This window comes from Arvicanthis niloticus, chromosome 4 (genome assembly GCF_011762505.2).
Source record: "Arvicanthis niloticus isolate mArvNil1 chromosome 4, mArvNil1.pat.X, whole genome shotgun sequence".
Lineage (NCBI taxonomy): Eukaryota > Metazoa > Chordata > Mammalia > Rodentia > Muridae > Arvicanthis > Arvicanthis niloticus.
Window position 1 is genome coordinate 92,673,868 of NC_047661.1, and position 21,683 is coordinate 92,695,550.

Here is a 21,683-nt window from a genome sequence, read left to right on the forward strand (position 1 = left end):
ACCTTAATCCTGTTGCAATGGCCGCTTGGCAGATGATGAGCTGCTTATCATTCCTTGTGGCAGGGTTGTTCACTCTTATAATAAGCCTGGCCCAGGGTTGTTAATGGTAGTTATTGAGAACAAAAAGTATTGGTAATCCTTCTGGTGGAGCAAGATAGAGAAATATATGTACATTTGCATAAATATATAAATACATCCTTCCTAAACTGTGTAGGCTTAGATTTTTTTCAAAACATACTTTTAATAAGGGATTTCAAATGTTTAGACCTTCACCCCTTCTACTGTTCAGTGGTAGGAGAGAAAAGATGGTAAATAGGACAAGGGGATGTGGACTTGTTTAAAAGTAGCTCCTTGGGGGCAATTGCTGTTTGTCAGAATGCCAGGAGTCCAGTTCAGTAGCATCAGGATAGTAAACACAAATCAGCAGCAGTAGCATTATCTAGAAAAACTGGCTGTCTTTGGCCAAATTGGCATAGGTCATTGAGAACAACCAAGAACAGCCCAACACCAGAAGTGCTCTGCCATGCCTCTCTCAACAAAGTGAAGATCAGCGAAAATGAAGACAGGAGACCAAGGAAGCTTTGCAAAGCTTATGGAAGTGAACCTTAGCTATGGAAGTAAACCTTCACTGTCCATTGGGTCCTATTTATGCTCAACAAACATCACATGTCCTCCCATGGAACTTTTTTTTTCAGTTGGTGCACTGTGATTTAATTCAGTGCTTCAAATGTTATCATCATACAGACAACTAAGTTTTAACGTCATCAGTGGTCACAGATTGCATGCAATTTTATTTTCCTGCAGTGCTAAGGACCTCAGCCTGCATGCTGCAGAATCAGTTCACCTTGATGCACCCTGACCGGATTCCCAGGGCTTCAGGGTCATGTGCATCTGGTAAACAGTTTCTATGTGGGATGGGGAAAGTCTAGAATCATGTCAGGGGAGCATGGACAGGGGGAGCCAAGGATTCTTGACTTCATTTCTTGTATAAGAGATCTGGAAGGATCCCAAGCCACCAGACATCAAAATATGTAGAAGTTGGGTTCTGCTCTGTCCACTGCTGGTTGACAGTTACCTGGGCCCATGGGGAGCTTGTAACAAAAGCTCACAGTTTCTAGGGGAGCATGGACACACCACCTCCCCATGCACACATGTGTACTTGATGGTCTCTTCCCTCAGAGTGCACACATCCTCATGAGTTACTGTGGTTTATTATTGCTGATCAGATACTGTTGGATGGGACTTCCCAACAGCTGGACAGATGGACGTCAAGCTTGAGTTCTCTTTCCTTCAGAGTCTGACTCCCAGAGAGCACTGTTGGAGGGTAAGGCAGATGACGAAGGCTGTGAGGATGCTGTCCATGGGCAGGCAGGGATCAGAAGCCTGGAGTTGATCCCAGGTTGGATGCCCGTCACTGGAGACTGGAGCACCATCCTGTCCTCTAGGTCAAGGTCTTGCAGCAGAGGAGCACATGCTCCTGACTCCAGAGCCTCCTGACCAAGTGCTGGGTGTTCACAAGACGACACATTTTTTATTCTCGGTCGATAAATCCCAGGTGGACATCCAGGACATATCATGGTTCTTAAAGCAAGAGAAATGCATCCAGGACTCAGCCTCTTCTGCCAGAAGGTTCCAGGCCTCTAAGTTTGAACCAGCCACGTTCTTTGCTGGGTCAGCCGGGTCCAGGATCACAGGCCTGTCTTTTTGGAGCTGTCTGTTCAGGTAGTCAGAGATCTCTTGATGAAGAAAACCATAATACCATGTCCAGTAGATTAGAAGAAACTTGTGATCTACAACCAGTTCTAAGACGGTCAGGAAGCTCTTGGATGTGGCTGTTTCATGTTGATTTTCATTCGTACGTTCCCAGACATAGATTGTGAGCAGCTCCAGGGCGTACTATGGGGGCAGCTGCTTCCCCAGCGTCTCTTCACACAGTTGATACCAGTGCTTGACCAGACGGATGAGATTCTTCAGCTTGGTTGTACGATGCTTCAGGAAGTTTTGATGGAGGTCTATGAAGCAGATATAGAACTCACCCTCCTTCTCCAGGGTGGTGCACTCGTGGATAAGTTGGGTGTAGATTTGGTTGTATAATTGGGGTTCAGTGAACTTGTTGTCTCTCAGTTCATACAGGACAACGTAGTCCGGCTGCACATCAAATTCCATCTCCTGCTGGAGCTCAGGGGTGTTCAGCTTGAAGCTCAGAGACCTGGAGTTGGGCTGCTCTGAGCTCTGGAACTCAAACTTCACTTTAAATTGTTTCTCTTGCTGTAACTGGCACAGGTGTTTCTGAATCTCCTCAAGGAACTCTCCATGCCAGTTTAACCGGTCCTCAAAGCTGGTGAGATTGTTAAAGAACACCACCATGTTGGCCTCTGACCTGCCCTTGAGTGCAGTGTGTTCATCGTAGGAGCCGCCCATCACAACCCTGGAGACCCTCATAGGGTGGGCGGCACCTTGGAAGCATCTCTCCTTCAGGAAAGCACTTATGAAGTCAATGTCTGCTCTGACCCCAGTAAGAAATGTAGTGTCAGGAAGAAGGTGATCCTCTATATACTTGTCCATCTCCCAAGCCGGTGTGCTGCTGAGATCCCATGGAACTTTTCTCTGATAAAATTTTACAAGAGTCTGTCTTAGCAGAACACAATGTGAGTCTGCATCACATATCCAGAAAACTTCCAGTTCAAGCCTGATTTATATTGATTGTATGTATGTGACTTTAGGCCTGACCCCTTTGGTATTAGATATACAATGGGTGTGAGGGCACATTTCCAGGGAGAACTAGTTCTTTTCTCTTGGCAGTACTTAGTTTCCTGTCAGCTTTTGTCAGGGGTGGGGCCCCATTAGATTTCTCTCTTCCATAAAAACATTCACTGATGCCATTGTTCAGGTTTTGTTTAGTTACCTATATTGTTGACATGTTATTATGATGGCTTACTTGTCATTTCTAGGACAAACCATCTCACAACACAAACCTTGGTCTTCTTCCTATTACAATCTTTTCTTCTCCTCTTCCAGGGTTTGCCCTGAGCCTTAGGTTATAGGAGCTCTGTTGTAGAAATACTCATGAAACTGCATACCAGAGTATCAGTTCTGTGTTTTGATCAGTTGTGGTTTTCTGTAATGCCATCTGTTGTAAAAGTAAGTTTCTCTGATAGGGGCTAAAATTTCCACGTATCTGTGGATATAAGGGTAAGTATTTAGAATGCAGTTAGGAGTTATAATACTTGATCCAAGTTGGGGTGGTAGATGCTCCCCTAAGATCTTAGATCACTCTATCCCTGGAGAGTTGGACAGAGTTCCAGAATGAGGCACAGTTAACCTATTGTTAAGGTAGCCTCGTTATACAGTTGTTAGTTATCACCAAAATATGAGTGCCACTGCTTCACCTTTAGTGATATCTTGCCATATGATCATCATTGTGGTTCACAGGCTTGACAGGTGAGTAGCGCTGTTTCCCTGTCCTTGCATCATGTGTAGCACTTACTGCTACTATGGAACCTCCTCCTCAGGAAGAAGGCTTTCAGATCAGATCCAGTTGTTCTGAGTCCTGTGTCCAAAGTCCAACCTCTGGGAGGCAACCAAGGACAACAAGGGCAGCCTACATTGTTTTGGGAGTTTCTTTGACTCTCCTGACCAAAAATTAAAATAGAAACTTCTCTTAAGCCAGTCCTAACCTTTTCTTAGTGACTATTTACTGCAAGAACATTCTCAGCTCAAATGGCTTACAGTCCATGTAAATATTAAATAAACAAACAAACAGGGTACATCTACCCTGAAATACAGTATAAGCCAATTGACAATATTCTTCTCCTCGGTTTCATTAATTTGAAGAGAATCAAAGTAGGAAAATTAAATAAGTTAAAGGTAGGAAGAGAAAATATATATACAACCTAACTGAATAATATAAAAATTAGAATAGCCATTTTTTAATCCTTCACCTCCCCTAAGCCCTTCTGCATTCCTTCTCTCTCCCTACCAACCCAATTTTAAGTTCTTTCTCAACAAACAAAACCCAAGCAAAACCTAAACACAACAACCCTTCCCTTAAACCAAGAAAACAAAATTAAAAGTAAAAATGAGTAGCAACAAAAGACCCACCAATTTGTAACCAAATAAAAGTATACACAAAAGCTGTAGAATCTATTACATGTTACTCAACTACTTCTGAATATGAGACCTGCCCTGGAATATGCAGCATCACTCTTGAAGAAAACTAATTTTTCCTCTTCCAGCAAATATAAGTGGCAGTTAATTTGTTAGCCTTTACTGTGGTTAGAGTTTTATTCATTCATTTATTCATTTTTCAAATACAACAGAATAAAATTAAACAGAAACCAAAACATCAAAGTTGGGAAAGAGAAGACAACAGAAGAAAAAATGCCCAAGAGAAAGTACAGAAATGTTGGGGTCCACACTAGCCCCACGTTGGGGCGGCCAAAAATTGTCGCGGCCCAAGCAAAATGTTGAGGCCCGGGCTGACCCACGTTTGGGTGGCCACTGTATCCCGGCCCAAGCTGCCGCTCCGGTCCACGGGTCGGGGTTCAGCAAGAGCGAGAGTGAGGACGGACTCGAAGAATGCAGACCAGACAGAGTGTAATTCAATCCCGTTTATTCTTCAGTCTAAGTCCTAAGTCTTGAGTTCCTAGTGCCTAGTCCCTAGCTCCCAATCCCTCCAAGTTCCAAGTTACTTCTTCCAAGTTCTCTTCCAAGTGCCTGCTACCTGTCTTCTCTCTGCTGTGTCTGGTCCTCTCCTCTGTGTCTCCCTAATGTCTGATTCTCTACTGTCTGCCTCTGCCTTTTATATGTCTTACTTCTAAGCCACGCCTCTAAGTTACACCTTTAATCATGCCCTTAGGTCTTGTCTCTAAATCTGATCTCTACACTTCTGAGTCATACTCTTAAATCACACACCTTTAATCTCACACACCTTCAATCTCACGCACCTTTAATCTCAAGGTATCTAAACCAAGATTATCGGAGTGTGCTCAGCTGTTGTAGGCTATTGTAATCCAAGTCACATGTCAGGGTATATGGCTCAAGATGGCTGCAAAGCTGATAGCCGCTTTCTGCTAAAAGTCGGCCCCCAACAGTACAGGAATAAGAGCCCCATATGTTTGCATACTCAAGATCCCCTTAAAGCACTGAATAAGAAAGCATAATGTAAGTGCAGAGGACCTGATCAGACCTTAGAAGTGCTGTGCATAGTACTTCAGTTTTTCTGAGTTCATATGGGTGCTGCTCATGTTGATATAGAGGTCTGTTGTTGCTGTTGTTGTTGCTGTTGTTGTTGTTTTGGTGTCCTCTGACTTTTACACTCTCTGTCTCTTCGTCCTTGGGGTTTTCTGAGCTCTGAGTTGAAGAATTTGATGGACACATCCCATTTAGGACTGAGTTTTCACATGCCTCTCACTCTCTGTGAAATGTCTGGTTGCCTGTTTCTATATTTGTTCCCATTTACTTCAAGGGGGAACTATGATGACAGCTGAACAAGGGACTATTAAAGTAGAATAACAATAGGAGGTATTATATCACTACATTTGTCTTCTAACCACTGTTATTTGGTTTTACCCTAGGTCCTTGGCCTATTAAGTCTCAGGTTATTGGTCATCCAAGCAGTGTTGGGTGTGGGTTCCATCTTGTGCAGTGGGTCTTATTGCCTGGATACATTCACAAGTTTTCTGTTACCATTGCCATGGTAAATCTTGCAAGCAGGACAGCCAGCGTTGTAGATCAAAGGGTTAGTGGTTGGCTTGATGTTTGTGTTCTTCTGTTGATATCATAAATAGTAAGGTCCTGTCCCAAAGACACTAGACATAGGGGTGAAGACTCTAGTATAGGTGCAAAATGGCTGCTTTGTGATACATGCCAGTAGAATATGTTGGAGAAGTAAAGGCGGGAGGATCATGAGTTTGAGACTACCCAGGGATCCACTTTTGGTTTTAAAGAAACAAGTTGGCAGTTAACTTGGAGTTTAACGTCCTTTCAGAGGAGCCAAGTTCAATTTCTAGCACTCCTGTCAGTAGCTCACAAGCCAGTATACTCAAAAGTACTATGTGTTTATTGACTAGGTTTTGGTAACTTTAGGCTTTCACCTCTTTAATAAATTTGTTCTAAACTATCTTGAAGATAGCAATGTGTGACTTTGGGCCGAGGGCATACCAATCCATGGGAATCTCTGAAAAAAAAAATGAATTCCAATAGGATTCTATATCAAGCTTATGTTTGATTTGAAATTTTGAGAGGTTTGTGATCTGTAAAATAGTTCAGGTCCTTAGAAATGCCATATACTACTTTAAAGCCACTGACCTCTATCTATAAAATATCCATAACATTTCTGAATGCTTTTAAATTTTTTTGTCAGAAGAGTTTAATTCAAAAACTTATAATTATTAATAAAACAGTTCAGAAGTAACTGCTGTGTTTCTTCATAGTGCTAGAAGTTTATTTTGTAAGGAAATGTGATTTTTATTTTGCATAATAAATTATTTTAAAACAAGAAAAATTGACTAACACTGTGTCTACTAATTCAAAAATATGCACTGAACCTAAAATAATGCTTTGGAGTATTCAAGATTGGAACTTGAAGGTTGTTTAAATACCAATTTTTACAGAAATGTCAGTTCATGCATTAGCTACTGATATATATATATATATATATATATATATATATATATATATATATATATATGAGATTTTTGGGGAGATTTTCATTTGTGTGAATACCCTGAATTCTGAGAGATAAGAAGAACATTTCAAGATTCAGATTACTTCCTTGCAGATAGAGGCTCAATATCTTAAAATGTACACAGAAGTTCACCAGTTGGCTCAGGAAAAATTGATACCTGGGCCATTACTCTGAACCTGGACTTGCCTGAAGATTACACAGAACTGAGTATCTTAGAGATTCTAAAATGCAATGAGAAGGCTAGCCATGAATTAGAAACAGTTATCAGTGATTCACTATTGATATATGGTACTCCTTTGGAATTACAAAGGGGTCAAAAATAAGGGATTGATAAGTGAGAGAAAAGAAATTGATGCTAGCTTTCATTGCTTTGATTTTTTTCAGTGCTAGGGAATCAGCCTAGTGCATGCCAGGTACACTGAGCTATATTCCCTGTGTTGAAAATGTATTAAAACATTCTAAAAGGAAAGACAAGTTATTTATCTTATTTGAAATTTTGTTCACAATCATCTTTCCTGCATCAAAAAACATGAAATATAGGTTCTGGGGACATGGCTCAGTTGGTAAAATACTTGATGCCTACCAAAATGAGAAGCTCAAATGGTAAACTCAGAACACATGTAAAAAATCTGGATACATTAAAGCATGCCTATAACTTCAGAGCTGGGGTGGGGGACCTTCCCTGGGGCTTGCAGGGCAAGTTCCAGGTCCAGTGATGGACCCTATCTCCAAAATAAGAAGAGTGATGTAGGATGATTCTCAAGGTAGACCTCTCACCTGTACGGGCACATCCACACACATGTATATACACTGGTATACACAGGTGCACATACATAGATGAGTACCACACACACACACACTCAAACACACAAATGCATATGAAATATCTATGTTAAATAGTTGTTCTAATTACTTTTCTCTGTGTCACCTTAATATTCAAACTTATTATGTGTTGTGTATAGTTCTCTAGAATGGACAGAGACAAGAAAAAAGCAAGAAGCAAATGCAAACTGTTCCCTCAAAATATACACATTCCACTACGAGCATTTCACAATTTCATAGATAAAATATGATCATGAGAAGTGGCATGATATGATTTCTGGATCTTCTAGGGCCTAGTTCCCAGCTCATGATGCTAAAGAAGGTGGAAGAACCTTTAGAAGTGGGCATAGTTGAAGAAAGATAAGTAGTTGCTGCCCCAGTATGGGAAAATAGTATTGGGACATTGAATTGTTTGTCTCCTTAGTTCTGAATGGCTTGAAAAACATATACCACATTCCCATGTCACATGATCATTTTAGAATGTCAGATTCAAAGAACAGGGGCAATTGACCAAGGACTGAAACCATCAGCCAGAATAAACTTTTTCTCCTTTAAATCAGAACATCTGCAGAATTTTTGATCAGCAAAGGTAAGAAAACATAAAGGAATATTGAATAAAGTCACATTCCCTTTCATCCTTATCCCCTTCTCCTTAGCACATATTGATCAATATTCATGTTGATCAAATATGATGATAAATGAAATAGATATTATGGTTATAGGTTGACACATAATTAAAACATGTTAAAAGTTAGAAAGTTGCTTATATGCACATGATTTTGCTTACCATTGTAGTCTTTCAACATATACAGTCCAAGAAGTCAGCTGCCTAGGTAAAGCTTTCACATTTAAAACCTATACCCATATAATGATGTTAGATTTAACGTTCATCACTTTCCCTTTATTTTTCTAATTTAAACTTTATTATATACTTACATGTATTTTTCTAATGTATATGTTATATACACTGTATTTATATACACATATCATAGATATATACATATAAAAATATAGTGGCCAAATATAAAATATAAATGTAAATATAAAATATAGTTGCCTTAGTGTTACTTATTTATTTATATGTATGCATATAGTACTTTCTTTTTTTTAGAACATAGCATATATACTACATTTTTTGAGAGATCTGGCCTCCCTCTTTAAGGCTGGGTTAAGTACTTAAACAACTTTTTACATTTGTCTACATAAAACTATTGAACATGCTTATATCTGAACTGGAGCCCATTGCAAGCCTGAGCTAGTCAGAAGCTAGTTTATGCTCATGAGAGGAACCAGTGTACTGCGGAGTTTCTGGTATAAGTGTTCAATAGTTACTGAATTAAAAGAAATCTCCAGTTGTTTATGTGCAAGTCTGTGTTCACAATCTTGGAATTTAAGTGAGTGTTTCAATTACTGTTCTATTGTGACAAGACACAATGATTAAGGTAACTTATAGAAGAAAACATTTAGTTGAGACTTACTTACAGTCTTAGAAGGTTATTCCATGATCATCAAAGCCAGTAGTTAAACAGCCATGGCACTAGAGCAGTATCTGAGAGCTTCATATCCTGATCCACAGGCAATAGGAAGAGACAGATAGGCAAAGACAGAGAAAGAGACAGAGAGACAGGTAGGTAGGTAGGCAGGCAGGCAGGCAAACAGACAGACAAACAGATAAAAAGACAAAAGATTAATGCCAATGAAGGTCTAAATGTGATATGCCATGTTAGTATTCAACTGGATACAGTGACAGACAATGGTCTAATTAAAATGACATACTGGGCCTGCTGTCTCTCAACACCAACAACCAACCCCCATCACCTTAACCAAGAGCACACCTACTCCATCAAGGTCATATTTTTTAATCCTAAAACAGTTCCACTCCCTGGTAACTAAGCTTTCAAATATATTAATATATGGAGGCTACTCTCATTCAGACTACCACAATGGGAATAACACATTTGTAAATTTTAGTATTATCCGGTTTTGGTATTGTGAGATACTTTTAATATTTTATTCTTAAAAATTTTGGAAATAAAAAGGAAAAATTTAAGTCTTTTACGTGATATGATTTTAGACAACACAAATATTTTAAAATAGTAGATAATGGATTTTTCTATTGATTGCCTGTCTAACATTTTTGCATGTATTTCAGAAAGAAGCGGTACTGTATGGGGCATGTAGAGAAGAAGCTGAACAGCTAGTTGTGCTGAATGCATGTTTGGGACCATCTGGATTTCCCAGGCAGAATAAAGGAGGCAGAGAAGGAGGGTACTACTGAACACAAACAAAAGATTCAGTCTTAATAAAGATTTTACAAATGCCTGAGAGCTCACACTAATAAGACTTTTCTGGGAAAAAGCAACTCAGGAATTTTGACTGGAAGGGATTTTAAAATCAGAACTTGTTGAATTATTAATGAGCCAAACTGGTATTTTTTTTTTCCGTTTTCTATTCTAATCCAAGAAATCTTCAGGGTAGCTGTTTGAAATGTACTTTTCCTCCACCTTCTGCTTTAGGCATTCATAAATTTACTTTAAACCATCTTCTCAGATATCACCCAATCAAATGAACAAGGTCGCTCAGGAGACTAAATTAAACTTCTGATACACACTCACTATTGTCATTTCAGCACATTTTTATGGGACTGAGCAAGTCCTTACTGCTCGCTAACTGCTCCTCTGCTGCTTCTTGTACTGTAGGTTTCAAAGCCCTAGGGGCTGAAATGAAGCTTTCTCCACAAAGTGTTTTCTTTTCATACCATGTTAGTTCTTCAAGATACTGTGTCAAAGACTCATTTTATAATGGTGTTGTAATTAGTGAAGCTCTTGCATGGCACAGTCAAAATCAAACTCTATCCCAACCCTTCCATTTCCTGCAGACAAAACTCAGGCTGAGATTATGCAAAGGAGGCTTTGCTGTCTGCGTATGTAAATTAGGATGGCAAAGCCTAGTTTAAATGTCTGTGAAAACAGAAATCCACATCTGTGGGAAAGATTTTCGAAACGGCAATGGCTCAGAAGTCACAGTAAGTGTTATGTAGTTACAAATGGTTGCCTGGCAGAAGTCCAGAAGTGTCTGATATTTTTGTTGTTGTTTTGTTTTGTGTTTTTCTCTTTACAAGTGAGGGAAACCCGGAGACATTTTCTGTTGGGGTTGGTCTGGTGTTGCACTGTAGTGGTGAGCCTGAAAGAGTGGGCCAGTAGTATAGCAGAAAGAACTGACAAATATCTTATAGCCAGAGAACTCTGAGCTGCAATTTTCTTTTTTCCATAGGGCAAGACCTTTTCCTTCCTCTAGTTTTTCTGTTAAATTTAAGAAGACAAAGGATTAATGCCAATGGAGGTCTAAATGTGATATGCCATCTTAGTATCCAACTGGATACAGTGACAGACAATGCTCTAATTTAAAATTATATGAATTGAGAACTTGTTGCCCCCAATGAGGCAGGGTGACAATGCTGCTCTTGATGCTTTCATCAGCCAGCCAGTCTCATTGGAATATGGGGCTTCCAAGAGAGAGAGAAGTGATCACAGCTCAGCCACAGGTGAAATATAGAACTCAGACCAACCCCAACAATTGTCTAATTTAGAATGAGGATCTCATGAGAGGTTGATTATTGATTTTAAGTTTGATCAACTTTAGGATTGAATTTATTGCTTCCTTTTGCATCTTCCTGGAATTTGATGTCAAAATAATGCAATAGGGAAAAATACAACACTTTAAGATACTATAAAATGTAACATAGCTATGTAATTCATAACCTACATTGAAATAAAAGTTATGATACTTTTGCAATCATGAGATTTTTTAAAAACAAGATTCTCTTCAATGGAATGAAATTTAAGACTAAGCATAAATGTTTCTTTTTAAAAATATAAACACTTTTAAATCAAAGAAAATTAGTCACAAGGTATAGTGCAAAATTATTTAGATAAGAAAATCAATCAGAAACTGTCAACAGAAATGAGAATGGCTCTATACTTATTCTGTTTCACAAACCAACTCTCATCATCACAAGGTCAAATCTGTCATTCTATTTCTTAGGATTTTCTTGTTGTGTTGGTGGGTTATCACTTTTAATGTAATTTGCATTAGATTAAGAAATAATGAACATTAATGAACATTTATACACCTTAATTATTTAAATGTTACCCAGATGCTTCAAAGCCTTATGTTTTCTATTTTTTTCAACTTTATTCTACAAACATGTAGCCGCTATCCTAAAGGTATACTTGCGTTTTCATAGGGTTACAGCATACATGGTATAAAAGCCTAATATTTTATTTTATTTTTCTATATTTGAGAATATCACGTAAATCATATCCTATGGATCTACTTTGCTGGTAGCATTTTTTCCTTTAAATCTACAGTGTTTATAGCTGTTTTTATAGTTTACTCATTTCTATTACTGTATGAAACTATACTTGAATGATATGTTTTAATTACTTAATCATATCTCAATAGTTTCCAACATTTGGCTTTGGGTACATCAAGTAAGTAAGCATTATAAAGAGCATTCAAAGTTCAGTCATCCTAGAAGTGCACCTCTGTGTTCATTGCTCAACATCTCTTCCCTTGTGTTACCTGGTAAACTCCCCCTGGAGTTATATTAGTACTACGGGGCATATGGTTTTCAAACTTATTTCTGAGTATAAGAAGGTTCCACCTGTGATTTCAAGATCATGTCAAAAACATGACTTAAGGTTTTTAGTTATTTTTTATTTCTCCTGTGTCCCTCTTACCCCTTTCCAAATTTATTGCCTCCTACTCTGTAATTGTTACACATATGTATATAAGCTTATAAATACAATCTTTTGATATCATTTATCATTGCTTATATATGCTGAGTGCTGACCTCTTAAAGAAGACAGATTCTTCTCTCAACAACCATGATTTTTTTTCTCTTATGGATGAAGCCTTGTGAAAATTTTCGAACCCAGGTTGCATGGCATTTGGAGGCCATTTAAAGCAAACCTATTGTAAAGATTTCTTGGGTATAGCTTCCCTGTCATATATAGATGATACTCCATCGCAGAAGACATCCTGGCCTCTGGCTTTTATAATCTGTCTTCTCTCTCTTTTTTATAATGTTCCCTGGGTCTTATATGGGAGACTAATTGCTATATATAGCAATCAGAACTGTGTACCTCACAAGCAGTCTGCATGTTGACAAATTCTAGTTTTCTGTAATGATCTCTCTCTCTCTCTCTCTCTCTCTCTCTCTCTCTGTCTGCTGAAACTTGCATACACACACACACACACACACACACACACACACACACACACTCAACAAATGACAAAACCTCAGACTTTTTTGATGAGGACTGATATATTTGAGTCTGGACACTGTAACACGGATGAAACAATACACTAAGACTTAACTAAGGATACATTTTGTTTGTCAAGATTATTGCAATACGAGGAGAGACATGGTATTAGAAAAAAAGACAAAGACTATTTTTAATATTTAGCAGCTAGATATGTAGTGGCAGGCTTGCAGGACACGGGGACTGGAGACTTCACAGTGAAGTAACTAGCAAAAGGGGGACTGTAAGATGTTAATTACTGTTCATAAGAATTGAACCTGTGTCATATTCTGGCTCTAGAAGGCAGCAGGGCAGCTTGGAGTCCACTGAGGATCATTAATTTGTAACTATTTAATCCTGGCTTTTGGAGTGCTAAATCTCATAAAGCACTTTGTAGCAAGAAGCTTTCTGGTGAAGAATGATGGTCTCATGAGTCTGGACAAGCAGAGTTCACACACATTTTGCTTAAATTGGCTAGTGAAGCCCACCAATTCAGCTTATTTCTGAGCCAGAGTGGGAAATCATTGTAAGTAGGCAGGAGAATCACCTAGAGGCCTTACCTAAGGCACATTTGGAAAACTGGTTGTTTGCTGTAATCTGCTTCTAGAAACACACAGTAGGGAAAATATTTCTTAACTGGTTGGTTTTCCAGCAGAAGGGCTATTCTTGTTGAGATCATCCCTTAGGAAAGCCAGTATGAAATCAAGTCTGTATGTGTGGTGATTTTCCTCAAGGAGTTTTAGATTTCATATTTCATATTATAGTTTCATATATTTTGGTACAAAAATATGTTAATTTTTATATCTAGGCATACAAATTGTGACTATCCTGTGGATTTTCTCAGTTTTAATACATAGAGAATTATAATATTGACATTAGTAGTTTAGAGCAGACCACAATCAAATTCTCCTGTTCTGCTAATATAACTTAATCAAATATTTTTTTATGAAAGAAAAATTATTTTTCAACATGGTTGCCCAAAACATGGGCATAAATTTTCATTTTGTGTTACTTTTTATGGGAGAGAGAGGAGATACAGACACACAAACACAGATACACAGACACAGAAGAGACAGAGACTCAGACAGAGACAGAGCATAAAGGACAGTCCCTATCTCCTCCTATGTGGGTTTTAGGGTCTGAATTTATGCCATCAGGCTTGTCAGGGCATTTACCCACTGAACCATCTTGCTGGTACTTCATTTGTAGATATTGAAAAAATGAGGTTTCAATGTATAACACGTTTTTCAAAGAAAGGCACACATAGAATTTTAATTTGTTTCACGTGTATTAGATATACTGTGCATATACAAGACATTTTTCTGTGTTCAAGTGGTATAGGTTCTTTCAAAAATAGTTCGTTTTAAAGTGGCAATAGACCTGATCATTCAGTACATTCATAAGTTTTGCAAAATATTCCAGATGGACTCAAAATGATATTTTTGAATTCAATACCACCTTTTGAACAAATAACACCCAGTAGATTGTTATTTTAATTTGTTTACTCCCAAAATTATATAGTGTATGCAAAGATTATTTTGATAGCTAGACTATTGTATAAAATGAGAATTCTTATGTCTAATAAAATTAAATTAATAAGGTAAAAATTGTGAGAAATATTTTACCAAATCAGCCAAATAATGTTTCATGTGGCATTATTATCTTAATTAATTAATGTTTTATTTGTTTTCTTAATGAAATTTGGAATCGGTGTACATACCCGTGGGGGTAGAGTGAGAGACAAAGAGAAAAAGAGATTGTATTGTGATTTAGTTACATAAGTTAGTTCAGTTAAATTCTGCGAGTGAAATAACCCACACTCCCACAATATAGGCAGATGAGTTTTATTGCAAAAGATATCTATAAGATTTTGTGATACTTTTTCCTGTACTCACAAAGAATTGGTTCTAATACTCTGAATGAGTAGTTTTGAATACTCATTTTGTTTTTAACTATGTGTATATGCACGTGTCTGTGGTGATACATACATGTGAGTGCAATTGCCTTTGGGGATCAGAAGATGAAGTCAGATACCTTGAAACTGGAGTTACATGTGCCTCATGTGGGTGATGAGAATTGAATATGTTTTCTGGAAGAGCAATGGGATCCCTTAACAACTCCAGCCCCAGCATGTAGCTTTACAAGTAGGAGTTGTTACAACCGAACATGACTTGGATATTTCTGTGTTTCAAGTTTACTGGAGATAGGGCCAGTCAGTCTTTCATAGCTATATTCTATAACTAGTTTCCATTGGGTGGTGATATTGGGTAAACCTCACTTCTCCTAAATATGTTGTGCCCTGTTCTGCATTATACTGTGTCTATAGACATACATAGTGTATATTACATACAGTTCAGGTTATATCTTATTCTAATGTATTTTTTAGGCAATGGTAGTCATACAATGTCAATGTAAATAGTATCCCAGAGGACTTAGATACATTTAGACATACTAACCAATCCCATAAATATTTTCTTAGCTCATTGACATATATGAAAAATAGCCATTCTTGCCTAGCTTTTTAAGGTCTATTTGTGTTACCAGTGTCAAAATCTTTACCATATACAAAGGCTGACCTTTAATTGAGAGGTTATGTTCAGCAGATACAAGTGGGGGAGATGAAAAAAAAACCAGTTTTCTCCAATGGAGGAACACTGGATATATCAATTGCTGTTCAGGACAGGATCCATGTCCAGGAAAAAATGCTTAAACAAAGTAGATTCTATTTCACTGGCTCTCTGTTTGTGTCCCTGTCTCTCTCTGTCTGTCTCTGTCTCTCTGTCTCTCTTTGTCTCTCTCTGTCTCTTTCTCTGTGAGTGTGTGTGCCTTCTGCTTTTTTTGTTTGATTTTATCCTATTGGATTTTTTTATTCACTTGATTTTACTTCACTTTATTTTTATTTATTTTTATTTTTAAAATAGATAACACAAAATTGGGTACACAAAAAGATGGAGAAGTCATGGAAGGGGAGAGAATCAGGACAAAATATACTGCATGAAAATTTTAAATAAAAGAGCTGAAAAGCAAATGTTTGTCATAATTGCTATTTCACTCAAATTTGTTGAATCTGCTTTATTAACTTGATTAATTTACATCATTGTCCTGGCAGACTCCCAGCTCATGCTTTCCTTTTATAGACAACTCATTCAACTCTAGTCAATGAATCTTTTTTTTCTTCTCTAATTATCACTTTTCATTAAAATGAAGCCATTTTCCCGTCATTGCCTTGTTTAGTTTCTATAACCTCTAAAGATGTTTTTGTTCACAGGACTAAATGTAATTTACTGTACATGTCAGTAGGACCATTAAGTACAAGTATCTTGTGCACAGTTAAAATATATTTTGATCCAAAATATCTTGTATTTTCTGCACTAGAGTTACAAATTCCAGTCACATATTCATTTAATTTAGATTAAGCATCCTGTAATAAATTTTATGACACTATTATCAGGTGGGCATTCTACTTGTGTTGCTAAAACAAAATGCCTGAGGCTGGTTATTTTATAAGGAAAATAGATTTTTTGACTCACAATTGGACCTTTATTAGCCACCTGAATATGGTTTGGGAATTTCCACATGTCAAACAATATTCCCTAGAGGGAACTCATGTGAAGAAAAGGCACATCACATGGCAAAATAGGCATAATGAAAACAGTAACCAGACTCTATCATACAAATCATTATCCTAGTCCTGAAAGGACAATGGGAATTCTTCCTGAGGGTGGCTTCTCAATGGCTTTATCTTGCTTTGGGCCTAAAAGGAGATTACAGTGAGCTGAGATTCAAGAATCTATAAACTGTGTGAGGTATAGGCTAGGCACCTGTAGATATATTGTGTTGCTTTTACTGCCAACATGCCCCTCCTCCATACATTTTGTGGGGTCAACAGTCAGACCATGGACATTTCATGATTAGCATCATGACACAAGGGCAGATACTGCTGGCACTGTTTACCTATGGTTTCAGAAACCAGAGGTTTTAATGTAACTCCATGGCAAATTCTTTTATTTTGTTTGCTCTCTCCTTGAGGTGTACTTTCCAAATTCTTCAACTAGTCTTCAGCTTTTTCTAATAATGGCTCTTGTGTGGATAAATAATTTCACTTATTCTTGTGTAATTTTTTCTTATCTCAAGCTGCTAAACTCTATGAAATGTTTATTTGAAGTTTTAAATAATACTGTGTATATTTGATGTATAATTGGGAAAAGTGTAGAAATGGCTCAGATGATAGTTTTGAAATGGATGTTGGGTAATAAAATATTTTGTGTTATGACAGAAATAGAAATTAATAGGCTAAAGACTTTCATGTTTGTGAATTATAGGGGAAATTGTTATTGGATCATAAAAGAATAGTTAACAGGATTGGAACACTTTAAGTTTAACTGGTGTTATAAATACATTCTTTATCTGCTTAAGTTTAGTTACATCAATAAAAATAATATTGTGATTTGATTTATTGCATTTCTTAATTTTGTAATATAAAATTTTGATAGCCAATTTGAAATTTTGACTATGACATCATTGAGTCTGGGGTTTATGTGATCAGTGACTATGTCATATGTTCATTGTGCCAACACCATCTACCAAAATAACTTCAGAGACACAGAAACAAGGGAAATGCATGGAAATAATAACAACCTCAGTGTTCAATTCAATTGGAGGTGTATTGTTTTTAATAAAGCTTTTTTTAAACCATCTTATATTTTTTCCCTAAATCTAATTATGAACTTTTAATCCAATATAAGCTTCTTTTGGATGAGCCCTGCTTCTATATTCTTGGTCTTTATTCTCCAATGTTTTACTTCATTTCTGAATATTGGACAGAGATTTAGTTCTATGGATTTTTTTCTTTTATATTTTCTGTTGTGTCATTTTCTGCAGCAAACTATTCGCTCAAATTCCCTATGGTCTCATTAGAGTATCCTTATTAAAACATCTCCTTATTCCACTCTTTGCAGATTCAATTTTGTATGAGCTTTGAAAAAGATGGTAAGCTTGATATTTCGTTCACATGACATAAGACATTTCATGATATAATCCTTTGTAATTTATAAATTTTGATTATATAAAGGTCATTCTTCAAAGATACAGTAATTTGAGATAAATATGTGTATCATTGTTTTTTTTAGTATAATCAGTAATAGGAGGCATTGTATTTCTTATTATTATGTGTTAAAATAGTTATGAATGTAGGTATTTTCTATTATATTTTATTGCATATGTTATTCTTATTGTTTTTTCTTTTTCCAATACCCTCTCCAATTCCTTTACCTATGTGCTAACTTGTCCTCTTTCTCCTCATGGTAGCCTCTTCTCTGCTGCATGCCACATATTCTATGAATCTGTTTTTGTCTCTCCCTCTCTCAAAATCTTTGTTTTCTTCTTAGGTACATTTTCATCTTTCCTGATTTACTTTGTCTCCATCTCCCACTTTCCTCTCTTGTCTATAGCATTTGATTGGTATTTGAAAAGTAGTTATTGATTCCTATGTACCAGATTCTCTTTCAAGGGGGATCATGCTTCAGCATAAACCAAATTCAAAAGCAAAACAAAACAAAAGCCTCAATGCTCTTATCATGTTACAAGCAAAGCACAAAATAAAAATATTTAACAAATGAAACACATACATATTTTGTAGTGATATATAGAGAGAAAAACAGACAGGTGTTCAAGTAACCTTTACGTGGGTGCCAGATATGAATCTTCTTTGATTCACCTGATGTACTTGTCATCTTGGAGGCTTACTGTTGAATAAGCCCATCTTTTCTAGCTCCTTTTGAACTCTTGCTGGCTGGTTCAACTCAGCTATTCTGGCTTAAACTCCTCTATAAGCTGATTGATTCAATCTGACTTCTCTTGGCTTCTCACTAATTGCTTTGCTTGGCCTCAAAATAACTCTGGCAATTTGTTCTAGTCTTCTGGCTTGGTCTTATTTTCTGTTTTCAACTGTCTCTGCTGACCTTCCTGAACTGCCTGAACTCAACAATGAACTCGATTCCACTGTGCTACACTCATTGCACTGACTCCCAACTCTGACTCTTCCTGCACTGCTCTTAAATAACTTCTCTTTCCTGTGCTGTTCTTGTGAGAGTTGGACATATCCTGTCTCTGACTCACACTGTAAAATCTTTCTCTGATTTGTGACTTTTCTACCCCTCAATTAGATGTCACTTTCAAACATACCTGCTTCCTTCTTCAAACTAATTTTACTTTAATGGTGAGTACAATGGATGTGTCTGTATTCCAACAAAAGGGATTAAAGGTGTGTGTGGAGTTTCTGCATTCTAGCCAGATCACAGCTTTGGATGAGATCACAGCAGCCATGTTGTTGGATTAAAATACCTCTTCCAATAGGCAATAGTAATCCAGATGGTTTCCATTCTTTAAGACTCTGTATTTGTTAGTTTGCCTATCACAATAGACAATTGATGTGTAAGTCCCTGAGTCACTACTCCAGTGCTATGAGAATGCCAAAACCCTTTATTATCTGAACACCCAAGAAGCTAAGGGAGGAAAGGATTTGCCTTCCTCTTAGAAGCTTATTTGGGCATCTCAGAAGCTTATTTTGGTGATCCTTTGCTTGATCTAATTTGTGTGATGTATTTGGCAATTTACTCTACTGAATGGATCTCAAATTTAGTGATATCTAGTGCTGTAAATTATAGGAATATTGAGACATTCAAGTGACTCAGTTGTATATGTCAAGTTGTTCTTAAGCAGAAATGTGTGGATAGCAGGAATGTGTGGATAATTTGGAAAGAATGCTGTGAACAGAGACCCACAAGAACTAAACACTGTCTTCTCCATAGCTGAGTAGTCTTTGAGTATTCTTTAATGCTGTTCATAAGGACTTCAAAGTACATTGCTGTAATGATGACAATTAACTCCAGTAAAGTTTGTGCTTTGTAGTCAGGTTCAGAATGTGTTATAATGGTAGAATCAACTTGTATTACAAAACTGAAATAAAAATATGAATTAAAAATATGAATTAAATATGAATTAAAAAAACAAAAACAGAAAGCAACAACTATTCTCTAGGTGATAAAGACTGGAAAGATGGAACCATCTTCCACTGAAGAGAGAAATATAAGAAAGAGGTTTGTGACAAATGCATTATAAATTGACATTCAGACTATTACATTATCTGCATATATTAAATGTCCAAGGATGTGTGATGTGCACATGACCACATAAGTATACAAATCTAGAATTCATTCAGGTAATAGACCTTGTTATAACTATAGATTTATGTTTGTGGTCAAAGCTTTTTGTTATCATTTTATTATCTCCATACCAAGAAATGTCTCTAGTCAAATGAAATATTTTTTAGAATCTGTCTTTATCGTTCACCTTGCTAGACCATAAATATTTTTGAATGTTCTGTTTATTTATTCAAACAAATGTACATTTCATTTGTTCTTCAGAAAATGGGCACAGCAAATTGACAGTTGCAATATAAAAAAATGCATTGTGAACCCCCTCCCCCCAGTATATGATTGTCAAATGACCCTACGAGGGCACAACTGATGTTGTTAATAATAAGCTATGACATTTTGTATGTGTTAAATTTCAGTCATCCAAAGGTAAGTGAATCAAATGGAATCTTAAAGACTTTAGAAAGATGTATAAATAGAGCAATGAACTGTTTATTTTAGGTGTCACAAAATATAAATTATGCACTCAAGGTCAAAAAAAAAAGTTTTTTTTCCTTCTGAAACAGAAATAAATAGCAGTCCAATTAAGTGAGTAAGTACACTTAATCCATGTATTAACTGTAAATTTTTTCAAATCTATAGTCTGTTTATTCTTCTAAGAATTTGATGAACCTTTAATCAACTGAACATCTCTAAAAGCATGGATTTAAGTTTCATCTCTGTGGGAAATTACTTAAGAATTGTTTGAAAAGGCTTTAAGAATCTTATCACCCTGCTGGCTTACCCTTCCCTGCTATTTATAGCCACATGCTTAAAAATGAACTATGAAACCCCTGCAGGACTTCCCATTTCTTAACAAGTCTCCAGAGACAATATTGCATTATAAAACAGACACTTAGTCCATTAACACAAACACTAAAGAATCCCATGAAGAAATATGTTTTTATATATCTCACTAAGCAAGTTCAGATAAAACAAACCTTCAAAAATGACATGGTAATTTTACTAAGAACATTCATCTTCCATGTATACATTTCTGGTCTGTATTACTGGGCAACAAAACACTTGAAACACAGTGCCTTAAACTATTAATGAGGGAATTGCTTATTTATCAGAGCACTGTCTGTGGTTTATAAAGCCCAAGTTGAGTAATATCTTTCTGCATATTAACAAGCAGAGGCAGAGGTAATCACAGGGAAAATCTCAGGAAAGGCTGAACCACACTGCTGTGTCCCTCCACCTTTTTTCTCCCCCTCCCTTGCCCCTCCCAGGTCCACTTCTCCCTCTACCTCTTGAGATTATTTTGTTACCCCTTCTATGTAGGATTGAAGCATCCACACTTTAGTCTTCCTTTTGCTTAAGCTTCAGATGGTCTGTGAATTGTATCATGGGTATTCTGAGCTTTGGGGCTGATATACACTTATCAGTGAGTACATACCATATGTGTTCTTTTGTGACTGGGTTACCTCACTCAGGATGATTTTTTTCTAGTTCTATCCATTTGCCTGTGAATTTCATGAAGTCATTGTTCTTAATAGCTGAATAGTACTCCATTTTGTAAATGTACCACCACATTTTCTGCTTTCTTCACAATAGTCACAAATAATAAAAAAAATATCTTTGTGTGAGGTGAACCAAGCAAGTGAAAGATCTCTATGACAAAAACTTCAATTCTCTGAAGAAATAATCAAAGAAAACTTCAGAAAATGGAAA

General features: G+C 36.8%; 1 protein-coding gene across 1 annotated transcript in view; it reads right to left on the bottom strand.

Moving 5' to 3' along the window:
• Positions 1–1,222: 1,222 nt before the first annotated feature.
• The window catches only part of LOC117707414 (inactive 2'-5' oligoadenylate synthetase 1C-like), a 43,425-nt gene continuing 22,964 nt past the window's right edge, over positions 1,223–21,683 (bottom strand). Inside the window, 2 exon segments of the mRNA XM_034500826.1 lie at positions 1,223–1,323; positions 1,542–2,607. Coding sequence (XP_034356717.1) covers positions 1,223–1,323; positions 1,542–2,607 — 1,167 coding nt within the window.